This window comes from Chrysochloris asiatica, unplaced genomic scaffold (genome assembly GCF_000296735.1).
Source record: "Chrysochloris asiatica unplaced genomic scaffold, ChrAsi1.0 scaffold00020, whole genome shotgun sequence".
NCBI lineage: Eukaryota > Metazoa > Chordata > Mammalia > Afrosoricida > Chrysochloridae > Chrysochloris > Chrysochloris asiatica.
The window spans coordinates 11310637-11324702 of record NW_006408538.1 but is presented as its reverse complement, the minus strand read 5'-3'; the positions used below and the strand labels follow the sequence as shown (position 1 = coordinate 11324702).

General features: G+C 39.1%; 2 protein-coding genes across 2 annotated transcripts in view; one reads left to right on the top strand and one right to left on the bottom strand.

Moving 5' to 3' along the window:
- Positions 1-4886: 4886 nt before the first annotated feature.
- LOC102824921 (cytochrome c, somatic-like) lies at positions 4887-5204 on the bottom strand. Its single transcript, XM_006835817.1, has one exon. It carries the CDS (start codon positions 5202-5204, stop codon positions 4887-4889), a length of 318 nt encoding a protein of 105 aa, XP_006835880.1.
- Positions 5205-11795: 6591 nt separating this feature from the next.
- Positions 11796-14066, top strand: part of DNAJC12 (DnaJ (Hsp40) homolog, subfamily C, member 12) — a 67283-nt gene continuing 65012 nt past the window's right edge. Inside the window, exon 1 of the mRNA XM_006835816.1 lies at positions 11796-11873. Within this exon, the coding sequence (XP_006835879.1) occupies positions 11796-11873 (78 nt within the window). The remainder of the gene's footprint in view (positions 11874-14066) is intronic.

Genomic DNA, 14066 nt, shown 5'->3' with positions numbered 1-14066 from the left:
CCTTGAAGTTTAAACCGACCTTGAGGTCCAGTGCTTGTCCTACAGTGTCACACTCTTAAACTCCCCGTGTGGCGCTGTGGGTTAATGTGCCAGAATGCAAAGTCATTCAACTGCAAAGTTGGTGGTTCAAGCTCGCCAGCTGCTCCTTGGAAACCCTGTATAGGGTTGCTATGGGTTGGAATCAACTGGATGGCACTTAACAACAACAACCAGGATAATAACAATGATAGCTAACACTTTCAGGAATTCTCGTGTGGGGCTGTAGGGTAAGCACTAGATCACAAAGACTGTTTGAACACAAAGGTTAGGGATTCAATCCCACCAGCCACACCTCGGAAACACTGTAAAGAGGTTCTCTGAGTCTGACTGGACAGTACAACCACCGCCCCACAACCTTTTACTAAGTATCCCATTCCTTGTTACTTCTAGAGCTTCTAACAGGTTCCTTAGAGTATATCTAATTCACATCCAAGGCAAATTCTCTGCAGGGGCTCAAACTAGAATAAACTGGTGTGAAGTCCTGGTTAATTCTTGTTTTCTTGTTCAATCCTCAAATCAGCCTTGTGAGGGAAATGTTATTATTATGCCCCTTGTTGTTGATGAGTTAGTTCTGACTCATAACGATCATGTATTGGGTTCTGAGGAGTGATTGGTGGATTTGAACTGCTGACATTGCAGTTCAAATTGGCCTTGTTGTCCTACAGCACCACACCAAACATAAAGTTTGGTGATTTGATCTCACCCAGTAGTGCTATGGAAGAAAGTTCTGGCAGTCTGCTTATGTAAAGATTACAGCTATTATTACCTTAAGTAACAGTTCTACTCTTTTCATATGTAGTCACCATGAGTCAGAATTGACTAGAAAACAATGGGGCATAGATTGGGTAAGTTAGATCACTGCACTGGTAGCTTGGATTTCAATCTGTCTCTAGACAACATGCATTTAACCATAAAAGTATACTTGAATTGATGTCTTTCTATTTGGATAGATAATAATATATATTTTAATGAGTGTGGATCACAAATAATAAACTCAGATGCTTATAGGGCCAGGACATGAGTGAAGAGAACTCAATAAGACATTATTTTCTCAAAGAAAGATGTTTCTTCTCACTTTTCTTGAAACATGAACTCTTCTCTCTCTATCTTTTTTTGTTGTTGCGTTTGATAAAAATATGGATTGAGAAACATTTTCCTCAAAATAAGGTAAATTATAATATTTAAAAAATAAATATTTTTCTCTTAACTCTATCATGAAAATATAAGTGGAAATTATGACAAAACCTCTCAGAATCAGGTGTTGTTGTTGTTAAGAGTCGTCGAGTCGGTTCCGACCCATAGCAACCCTGTACAGGGTTTCCGAGGGTGTAAATCCTTACAGGAGTAGAAAGCCTCATCTTTCTCCAGCGGAGCGGCTGGTAGTTTCAAACTGCTGACCTTAAGGTTCACAGCCCAATTCACAACCACTACACTACCAGAGCTTCTTAGAATCAGGTAGCAAAAGGGAATTGGGATATTGTGACAAACTACACTGCGCAGGCTCCATCAAAAGGGTGGATTAGCGTCTTATCTGCAGGCAAATGTTGCCATCAGGAAGGCAAGTGGACCTTGATTATCAGAGCTTCCAATTTTTTAAGATGAGGTAAAAACCTGTGATTTTATATAAAGTCACAATTTTAAGGTGTTGGTAATTCATTCACAATTTTGTAGGAAAATGGTTTGGCAGACCTGTGTGCCATGGGCTCAATTTTCTCTTTAATTGTCATGGATATTCCTTGCTGTTGTTAAGTTCCGTGGAGTCGGTTCCCACCCATAGCGACCCTGTGCAGGGTTTCTGAGGCTGTAAATCTTTACGGGAGTAGAAAGCCTCATCTTTCTCCCGCGGAACAGCTGGTAGTTTTGAGCTGCTTACCGTGAGATTAGCAGCCCGATTTGCAACCTTGTTGTGGGAACCGATAAAATACATGATAAAATGCATTCCTTTTATAAATCCTGCAACACTAGGCATATATGTGCTCAAATCTTTTGCTGAGCCATCAACCTGCTCCTGAATATTATTCCGTATTTAGATTTTACTTCCTTTTGGCAAGCACTGATTTGGCAAACTTTCATACAATCCTATGGTTTCTGTGAATTTGTCACGGAATAAATTCGATTCTGTGAAATTTACGACAGAGGATGAGACCTAGGGCATAGAAAGTATTCATTTAATTAAAAGTATCCTTTTTATTCCATCAGTATTTTCTGAGTATCAGATGAATATTCCTGGTCAGGCCACATCTTGCTGCACATTAGAATTACTGGAGAAATTAACAAAACAAAACAAAAAAACAACCCAAGTCCCGGATACAGAGACTGCATTTTAATTGGTTTGCTGGAAGACCCTGGCATTGGTGTATGACATTTTAAGCTCACTGAATGATTCCAGTGTGTAGTCAGACTAGAGGACTACTCAGCCACATTCTGGGAATCAGGATTTACAAGATCGGAGAACTACCTCAGATCTTAAGTATCTACTGAATTACCAATACACTTGATTGAAATTCTGTTGGAGAAGACAACATAAACTGAAATAGCAGGGAGATTATAAACATTTTTTAAACTTTTTATTGTGAATTGGGTGAAGTTTTACAGAACAAGTTAGTTTTCCATTCAACCAATTCACACACATTTTGTTTCATGTCACTGATCGCAAGCTCCAATTATTACATCACTTACCTTACCCCTCATTATGTTTCCCGTTTCCATTTCTCCTTCTTTCCTAACCTTTCTGAACTTTGTTCTTAGGTAAATACTGCCTTTTTGATCTCAAAGGATTGAATGTTCTAGTTGAGTGTTCTAGTGTTATTGTACCCCTTACAGACCTACCTACTGTTTGGCTGATAATTAAGCAACAGGGCTGAGTTCTGATCCAGACCTGAAGGTAGCTAAAGGCCATAGTTTCAATGGTTTCACCAGTTTCTGTCTAGAGTTGTTGTTGTTAAGTGCCGTCGAGTCGGTTCCGACCCATAGCGACCCTGTACAGGGTTTCCGAGGGTGTAAATCCTTACGGGAGTAGAAAGCCTCATCTTTCTCCCATGGAGCGGCTGGTAGTTTCGAACCGCTGACCTTAAGGTTCGCAGCCCGATTCGTAACCACTACGCTACCAAAGCTAGAGTAGTGGTTATAAATTGGACTATGAACCGCAAGGTTGATGATGCATGCAGGGGATTGCAATCATTGCAAAGAAACGAAATACAATAGGAAGAATGTAAAGATGATGTTCTCCCATGTAAACTAACACATAATTTATAATAAAAACTTAAGAAAAAAAAAGAAATTGTGTTCTAATTATTTAAAATAAATCTGCTATAGTAATATAAGACTCAAAGAACTAATTTGATGAGTGCTTCCTTTAGTAACAAATGGCATATGAACCATGTTTGTAGGATGATTAAATATGAGTTATTAAAAAAATATATCCACTGTCCTGGAGTCTATTCTGACTCATAGGAAATATATATGTTGGCAGTTGGGTGCCGTGTGCTGATTCATAGTGACCCTATACAGGGTTTCTGAGGCTGTAAAGGTTTACAGGAGCAGAAAGCCTCATCCTTCTTCCACAGAGTGTCTTGGTGGATTAGAACTGCTAATCTTGGTGGATTAGAACTGGTTGGTTAGTAGCCTTACGCCATATCCATTAGGACACCAGGGTTCAAATACAGGACAGGAATCTTTAATCACTCTCCTTTTTGACAGACTGTTTGAATATTTCCTTGGGAGAAAAGGGGCTAAGGTTAGAGGGAAAGAAGGAACTAGTCTGAGTGTTTGAGCTTGAATATATCAGAGGCCATTTGCTATTTCAAATGTGGTATGCGGATCAGAGGAGTCCTGGTGTGGAGTGCTTTGTAGGATAAGCACTCGACCTCAAGGTCGGTTTGAAGCACAACGTCGGTGGTTCAAACTCACCAGCCACTCCTCAGAAACTCTGTACAGGGTCGCTATGGGTCGGAACTGACTCAGAATGTGTTTCACATGGGAGATGACTAGAAATGCAGAATCTTAGGCCTTACCTAAATCTCCCGAAGCTGAAGTTGCAACTGAACCTGGCAATTTGTGTGTACATTTAAGTTTGAGAATCACTGCTATGATTCAGTCTCCTTCCTTCACAAATCAAGAAAGTATGACTCACAAGGGGCCCAGTGAAGAGCTGATACTAGAAACCAGGTCTCCTAATTCCTTGTCCAGTTAATTTTCTAATATGCCAAATTTATAGCCAGATAATTTGAGGTAGTGTTTTTTAAATTTTAAATATTCTTTATTTAATACCATACACAAATCACACTGAAAGGCTTTTTGTTAATTAAAAGGCAACATTTTAGATACAAGGAATTTTAATTAGATTAACAGTTAAAAGCAAAAAAGATAAAGTGGCCATTGCTACCTTATTTCCCACCGTTGCATTTGAACAGGGTGATGAATACATATTGAAACAGGGTGAGACTTGTTCCATGAGGCAGTGAAAATATTTCTCCAGTATTTAAATGTATTCATATAATCAGTTATACAAATCTAAATATAAAATCAACCTCCTATAGGTCACGAGATGGCATTCACCATCATTGTGAAAAACTGAACATCACCAATCCAACCTGGCCTCAAGTCTAATCGTATAGTAGGGATAAGACTTGCTATCAAAAAATTAAAAGTCTGATCATTGTCATTTAACCACATCCAATCTTTTATTTAATTTAGGACTGTCAAACAAAACAAAACAAAACAAAACTCTTATCAGCCATTCATGATCTGAATTCTGGTGTATAACATCAATTTAAATATGGTACATGTAAAAAAAAAAAAGTCACAAGACATTCCTAATTTGTAATAAATAAAGCGATGGCCAATTATTACTCATTAGTAGATTTCTTGAAATAAGCTACCAAGTCTGCCCTTTCTGCCTTCTTCTTAATGCCAGCGAAGATCATTTTTGGTCCAGGGATATAATTCTTAGGATTCTCCTTATACTCCATCAGTGTGTCCTCTCCCCAGGTGATGCCTTTGCTCTTAATGACATCTGTGTAAGAGAATCCAGGGGCCTGACCAGTCTTCCACCCAAACAAACCATGCAGATTTGGCCCAGTCTTGTGCTTGCCTCCCCTTTCCACAGTGTGGCACTGGGCACACTTCTGAACAAAAATTTTCTTGTCCTTCTCAACATCAATCATTTTGATTTCACTCTCTTGTTAGGCAAGACACAAAGGTAACCGCTCAGAAGCCAGATGTCCGGCTCTCTGGATGTAGTGTTTTATGCATTTTCCTGACCATAGGCTGTGGAGTCAGACACTGTTGTGTCAGTGCTGTTGCGCCCGTTCCAAGTAACTAGAGGGTTAGAACCACTGATCTTGCTGTTAGTAGTCCAGTGCTTATCCTACACAGCCACACCAGGATTTATCAAATCCCTATTTCACCACTAGTGCATAGGTGGTGGTGTTAATTGCTGTCGAGTCGGTTCTGGTTCTGATTTGTAGAGCCCTTGAATAGGGTTTCTGAGGATTGGCTGGTGGGTGTGAACTGCTGACCTTGCAGTTGGTAGTCCAGTGCATAATCTACAATGCCACACCAGGACTCTCTAGTGGTGATGGTGTTGGTATGCCGTGGAGTCCGTTCTGACTCATAGTGAACCTTTATAGGGTTTCCGAGGCTATAAATCTTTACGGGAGCAGAAAGCTACTGGTAGTTTCCGACTGTTGTCCTTGAGGCTAGCAGCCTGACTCGTAACCACTATGCTACCTGAGCTCCTTAGGACTCCCTAGTACAGAGCTGTTATTGTTAAATGCCTTTCTGATTGTATAGGGATTTGAGGCTGTCATCTTTGTGGGAGCAGAAAGCCTCATCCTTCTTCCATGGAGTGGCTGGGGACTGGAATTTATCATAGATAAATATGTATGGCCAGTGCTTATCATAGTTGATAACCATTGAGTTGGTCCAACTCACAGGGACCCTGTATAAGGTTTCTGAGTTGTTATTGTTGTTAAGTGCCGTCGAGTCAGTTCCGACCCATAGAGACCCTGTAATAGAGTTTCCGAGTAGCAGATGGTGAGCTTGAACCGCCGACCTTGTCGTTCAAAGGGCTTTGCAGTCTGGCGCATTAACTCACAGCGCCACACCAGGACTTGTAAATAAGGTTTCTGAGTGGTGGTGGTTATGTGCTGTGGAGTTGGTTCCGACTCATATTGACCCTGTACAGGGTTTCCGAGGCTGTAAATCTTTATGGGAACAGAACGCCTCTTCTTTCTCCTGCGGAACAGCTGGTAGTTTTGAACTGCTGACCTTAAGGTTCGCAGCCCGATTCGTAACCGCTACGCTACCAGAGCTGAGTAGTAGCTCAATAATAGTAATTGTTATTTCTTCTATGATTTTTACACTGGGATTAATAGATTTATCATTGCACCTGATTATAATCCCAAAGAAGCTTCTCAGTAACCTTGAAAGAATCTTCTGCAAATTCTGTACTGTCTGTCTAACAGAACCACTCTCGACCCTTGTAACAGAACGCACTTTTTGCAGGCTTGCTGCTGGCTTTATGCAGAATTGACTCATACATTTAGGCATATTTAGAAATGATCATAAACAGAAAATAAGTATTTCAACTATTTAGGTTCTTCTTAAATGAAGGTGACCAGTAGCTTGGGGAATAATGTAGAAATGGTGTTGTTAACTGCTGTCGACACTAACATAATGTAAAACATTTTTTTTTTCTTTCTTTTCTTAAACGAAAAGAAAAAGACACAGTGTTTTTAGATGGAAGACTTTTTTTTTTTTTTAAAAGAGTACGACTCATTCGGTCATTTATAGAGTATCTCATCTCTGGAGTCGCCAGGGAAGAATTTGATTTATTCTTTGTTTTATAAATGGAGGCAATGAAACACAGTGAAGTTTAGGTGCAGTCAGGCTCCACTTTGCACCCACTGGATCTTGAAACTGGAATAAATCAGTAGAATCTGAGTAGTAGCAGGCGCTGAAAGCCTGGAACTAGATCGGAATGGAAGCTCCTAAATTAGGGTTCACAACAGATGTCCAGGATCCTGGCAGGCGCCTGTATTGTGGAAAATCGGGATGCGTGCCTGCAGGCAGTTTCTGGAATTTGAGCGTTTTGTCTGGGAGGCTCGGACAGCAAGAACCGCAAGGGAGAAGGACTGACTTAATTTTGCACGACAGGGTTTTGGCGCGAGACTGGAAGGAAAAGAATGGCGGGAGAGCTGCACCTGAGAGCGACACTGGCGGCTGCACGAAACCCAGCTATGCGCTGGGGCTCCTGGAGTTTGCAGCTTCTTATCTTTCAGGCTCTTTCCTTTCATTTCAGCTGATTTTCAATTGTTTTTTTCCCTCTAGTTCCACAGGTAGGCACGTAATCGGCGTACTTCGGTGGGATCATTTCCCCTGGAGACGTCCCACGTCGCCCCTTTAATCACTACTCTCGCGATGCCTTGTGGGAGTTGCAGTCCGGCGGAAGAGTCCAAAGAGAGCTGTAACTATTAAAAATATTCTACGAAATTTCTTCTATATAAATTACAGGTTTAAAATATAATTTTATAATTTTAAAAGTGTTCTTCAATTGTTGTTATGTGCCGTCAAGTAGATTTCGACTCTTAATGACCCTGGTTGGTGTTTTCGAATCTTTAAATCTTTGCGGTAACAAAAAGCCTCATCCTTTTCTCTTGCTCTGGGAGTTGGGCTTAAACCTCCACCTCGTGGTTCCCAGTCCATTGTTTCTTCAATTGGCATGTGAATAAAACAAATGTTTGCTCTTTTTGAATGCTAAAAAACATAAGGAACAATACAATTAACCAAAAATGCCAGATTAACTACAATGATTTCATGCAAATCTAGAAAAGGCATAAAATGGAATAAAAAGCCTCTCTTAACCAGTTCCCTCTCCTGAAAGTAAATAGTTATTTGCTAAATTTTGGTGGTGCTTAGGATCAGCTCTGGACTGCAAACCACAAGGTCGAAGTTCAAACCCATCAGCTGCTTCTTGGAAACCCTATACAGGGTCTTTAGGAACGGAATCGACAGCCCTTAACAACAACAAGAAAAGGTTGGTGGAGTAACTGGAAACAAAGGCCTGGAGATTTGCTTATGAAAGGTCACATCCATGAAAACCCTATAGAATGCAGTTATCCTCTGCAACATAGGAACATAGATCACCAGGAGCTGGAATTGCGTGGTTAGTGTCATGTACTCACCATTAGAGTATTATACGGACGTTTCATTGCCTTAAAAATGCACTGTGCTTCACCTTTTGATCCCTGACTTTTTTTTTTTTAAACAACAGTATTTTAAACACTTTTTCAGGCATTAAATAATTTTCTGCATATTTTTTCAGTGATAAATAACATAGTATACTACTGTATCAGGACTCCTGGTAGCTTAGTACGAATCGGGCTGCTAACCTCAGGGTCAGCAGTTCGAAACTACCAGCTGTTCCGCGGAAGAAAGATGAGGCTTTCTGCTCCCGTAAAGATTTACAGCCTTGGAAACCCTGTACAGGGTCGCTATGAGTCGGAACCGACTCCATGGCACACAACAACAATGTACTACTTACTATATGTGGATCCTTATTTATATGATGGATGGACCTTAATTTTTTTCTAAAAAAACTTCATTATTATAACTGTTTTGGTAAATGTACCCATTATCTATTGTTATATCTGTGCAAATTCTTGAAAAAGTTAATATGTATGGAATTGTTTAGACAAAGACCACGAAGCATTTTATGACTTTTCATATACAAATGAGCATTTTAGAAAAGTTGTACCAATTTATTTTGCTGCCAGTACTTTATACCTGTGTCTGACACTCTTTACTAACTCTGGTGGTGGTGTGTCGAGTCGATATTGACCCATAGCGACCCTGTATAGGGTTTTTCAAGGTTGTAAATCTTTATGGGAGTAGAAAGCCTCATCTTTCTTCTGTGGAGTGATAGGTAGATTTGAACTGCTGACCTTGTGTATAGCAGCCCAGCTAGTAATCCACTATGCCACCAGGGCCCCTTTTTTTAACTGTAGTATGCAAAATAATGGCTTTGGAAAAAGAACTTACAAGTGAATGAAACTTGTAATGACACTTGAGTGGCTTTTTTAAATACCAAAATTCCTTTCATAATCATCTTCCGTTTTCTTCAAAACAGCATCAAAGTTTTGTTCTGTCCACAGGATGGAGAATGAAGGGACAATACTTTTAAATTTTTTCTGGTTGGGGTTGTTCAGTCTTTGAAGAACTTCATATAGTTTTAAGCCATTTACCAATGACCCATGAAAACTTCCATATACTTTCAGAAATGTGGTGAAATTTCCATATTAAATTTCCATACAGAACTTTTAGCAAGAATGAATATATAATAAAGGATTTGTGAAAATACTGCTTCAGAAAAAAATTTTTTTTTTGCTTCAGTACTTTTTCTTGCTTCTTTTCAAGTTGTTGTTAAGCGCTGTGGTATCAGTTCCAACTCATAGCGACCCTGTATAGGGTTTCCGAGGAGCACCTGAACTGCCTACCTTGAGCTTCATAGTCCAGTGCTGATGCTACAGGGACACACCAGGAAGCTTCTTTACAAGAAGTCCTAATTAAGGTTGTATGTAAGTGGAGTCCTGGTGTGGCGCTGTGGGTTAATGCGCCAGACTGCAAAGCAGTTTGAACTGCAAGGTTGGTGGTTCCAAGCTGCTCTTTGGAAACCCTATACAGGGTCGCTCTGGGTCGGAATCGACTCGACGGCACTTCACAACAATAAGTGGGTTAAGGAGCCCTGGTGGCAATGTAGGATCAGCATTGGACTGTTAGCTCCCAGGTCTGCAGTTCAAACTCACCAGCATCCCCACAGGACTCCCATAAAGTTTTCCATTTTCATCTCTATGGCAGTGAGTTTGGGTTTTTGACTGTAGGTGGGCTAGATGAAAAAGTATTTTTTTCTTAGGGTGAGAATTTATGGGGGCATTGAAAGTGTTGTTATGGGTGCTATGTGGAGTTGATTCTGACTCCTAGTGACCCCATGTGACTGAGTTTGGTGTCATAGGGCTTTCTAGGCTGTCATTTTTATGGGGTGATCATCTCCAGAAACTGGACACTTCTGATATCAAATCCAAAGAACATGAAATGAAGCGTTGCCATCCTTGCTTCTAGAAGGACATCATGCTTGGCAAAGTTGTTGTTGTCAAGTGCCATTGAATCGATTCCGACCCATAGCCGCCCTGTATAGGGTTTCCAAGGAATAACTGGTGAGCTTGAACCGCTGACCCTGCAGTTGAAACGGCTTTAACCTACAGCGCCACACCAGGACTCGGCTTGGCCAAGTAGGATGAGTGAAAAAGAGGAAGATCCTTAATGAGTTGGGTTGACAGAGTATCTACAACAATTGTGAGGACTGTGAGGACGGCACAGAATCCAGTGGTGTTTCCAACACTGACCCTCACAGGGTCGCTATGAGTTGGTTTGATCTAACAATAGTGATCTCTGCTGGAGCATGGCACCAAGTCTTTTCTTTTACCCACTGATTGGCTGGTGGGTTTGAACCTCTGACCTTAAGGTTGTTGTTGTTAAGTGCCGTCGAGTCGGTTCCAACCCATAGCGACCGTGTATAGGGTTTCTCATCTTTCTCCCGCGGAGCGGCTGGTCGTTTCGAACCGCTGACCTTAAGGTTCGCAGCCTGATTCGTAACCACTACGCTACCAGAGCTCCTTAAGGTTAGCAGTCATCCAATTAACCTCACAAACCAAAACTAAACTCCCTGGTGCCCAGCAGAACTACCCCATGGAATTTCTAAGACTGCAAATCTTTACAGAATCAGTCTGCCACATCTTCCTCCCACAGAGCTGTTGAGTGGTGAGTTCCAACCATGTACATTTCAGTTAGCAGTTTAGTGCTGTCACCACTCTCACCAGAACTCCTTAGCCTCTGTGGTTTTTAATTAAAAGTGTCAAAAGCGGTACAAGTATTGTATTTCTGACTACTTTTACTTTTACTAAATCAGAGAACAGAGATGCATTTCCTATGACCACAGTGAACTGATCCGCCCTAGTCCCTATCAACACCCTGAAGAGACAGCAGAAATGGCATCCTTATCAGACAAGGGTGTTCAAACAGTGTTGATTCTCATTGTTCTATTTTATTTCTTTCCTAGCACAAGTTGCTAATTCAACTGATCCAGTTGTTTGTGTGTTTTTTGTGTATCTTCTGCCATAGGAATAGAAGCTCCTTAAGAACCTGAACTTTATCCCCTACACCAGTACTTGTTTGTTGAATGAATTAACTATGAAATCATGGAATAAATTGTGATCCCAGTTTCTTTCCTTTCACTCTTAATGGATTTTAAAAAAATCATGAAATATTTTTCACACTCCTGAAAGCATTCACTACTCATAGTTAACAAATCTTAACATTTTACCACAATTGCTTCCCTCTTCTTAAGAAAAAGGAAAGAAAGCCAATTTGAAGAGCTTATAAAAATGGGGAATTATTCTTTATTAACCCATAAGAGAAGTGGTTAATTTGTACTTATGTAAACTCAAACTACAGATCCCAGGCTGCGCTGCAAGTTAGGCACGTGGTCTAGTCTTGTCTGTAAGTAGCCAATGAAAGGTAACGTTTACAAAGGTCTAGGATGACGTCTGGGTGTATTGACTGTGACCAGCCTTAAATCTACTTATTGCCGTTTGGGACGTTTTACTGAATGTGCAATTAGATTTGGAGAGGCTTTTTCTGTTAATTTGGAACGTGTGTCTCCTGTTTTAGAGAGCAGAAAAACCGAGTTAATAGTCTAAATGGACGCAATACTGAATTACAGTTTGGAAGATACTGAAGATTACTACACGTTACTGGGATGCGATGAACTGTCTTCGGTAAGACAGTGGTTAATGCTATTCTTTTTCTCAACAGTATTTCAAGTTATTGTGTAAGGTTTAAACTTAAAAATTTTCATTCTATTACCTAGAAACCTAATCTTGTATTATGCTAAAGCATTTTCAGTCAAGGGTTTTAGATGTGTGGTGAGTTAGGCATGTGGTCTATTCTAATTAATGCTCTATACTCCTATCGAAATTTTATGAAAGTTTCTGATTGAATATGTGTATTCTGACACACAGCCATACACATTATAGTGAAAATACACTTTAGAACTTTTATTGTAATTGTTGGCTGTGTTTCTTAGTATTGTTGTTCTTAAGTGCTGTGGAGTTGGTTTCTCCCCTCAGCGACCCTGTATAGGGTTTCCAAGGAGTGGCTGGTGAACTTGAACCGACAACCTTGCGGTTCAAATCGACTTTGCAGTCCAGTGCATTAATCCGCAGAGCCACACCAGGACCCTGTTTCTTCGTATGCATTCTCTATATTTTTATCTGGTAATTCATACTATAATTAGGATGAAATATTTTCTACTAACGAGTGATGTTTAAAATGTTTTATTAAAATATGTACTTTTATGTGAGCAGTGTAATCATGAACCAAGAAATATCTCAAATTGTGTGACTTCTGAAAGAAAACTTGTTTGAAAACCTGTAGTTGTTTACTTGGTCTATAATGGATTGTTTTTTTCAAAGTTTCCCTCAAACAATTATAAAGGTTGTTGGAAAATTTTGAAGAGTGATTTTTATCATCCAAAAGTAACATTATTAATATTTTGACATATTATTCGCCAGTTTTCTGCCTATATATACATATATGCACTTTGCTTCGCACCTTTTACCCATTAACATTTTTTTGTTTGCTATAAGACATTCTCCATACATTTTAATGATTCCATAATATTTCATTTTGCTGTTGTACCACAACTGAATTATTTGTATTGCTAAGCATTTAACTTATTTACAATTTTCTGATGTTTTAAATACTGCTGAAGTGAATATGAAATATGACTAATATTTGGTTATTAAATATGAGGTCTTATTATTAAACCACAGTTATTAACATTAATGTTTAAAAGGAAAATACTTTTATAATTAGTCTCATTTCAAAAAGGTAGGGATTTAGTAATAAAATTTACTTAGTTTCTTTTGAAAATAGGAATTGAGCATGAAGAATTAAAATTTCTATCTTCAGTCTTCATTATGCTGAGGAAGATATCTTAGAAACCTTGAAGTTAAAAAAAAAAAATCCCCAAAATGAGAACAGGTTATAATTCTCTTTTAGTTGCCCATTTTATCTTTAGAATAAGCTATTGCTATCATTTACTTTGATGATGATTAGTGTATAGCAATTAAGAAATGTTATTGCTATTTTTACCATATCTATTATTCTCCCTTTGGATTACATTATTGCCAAATGAGTTTTAACAAAACTGTTTAAAATCAAAAGAAAATAATTTGATTTGTTAAGTCTCACCATTTGGATTAAATAAAAATGTCACGATGTAGTGTCGTGTTCAGGTCATACTCTTGTTATAATACAATTCTTGACCCCTCCAGTCAGTCTCTTGTAGCTAGGTTATTGTCTTTTCAGTCTACATAGAAGGAGAATTGGCTATGGATAGATTTTGATCGCATTGTTTATTTACAATGTATATAATGAAATCATTTCATGGTTATTAGTCATCGTTGTATTTCTCTGATTATACTGTAGTAGAAGGAAAACAAAAGCAGAGTTTCAGCATTTCTTTTTTCTGGACCTGTTACAGATTCTGTTAATGGCAGAGTATGTCTAGATTACAATCATTTTTATTAAAAATGAAACAACCTCTGAGAATTTTGTCACTTCTTTTTATAGGCATGCATCATTTTCTCTGTATCCTTCTCGTTTAAAATGCTATCCAGAGTGACATTTTCTTTTCTTGATTTGTGTTTGAAGACATGTGTTGGAGGAGGTTGTATTTTACTCTACTTCAAATTTTCCTTGATTCAGTGTACTAAAATTGACCAGAACCCATCATACTTAAAAGTGACTTAACAGTTATTATTAGAAGGCAACTTGATATTTTAGTGCTACTTACTATAGAATTGAAATGGCCAATACCAGTCCACTCTTATAGCTCTGGTAGCGTAGTGGTTACGAATTGGGCTGCAAACCTTAAGGTCAGTGGTTTGAAACTACCAGCCGCTCCG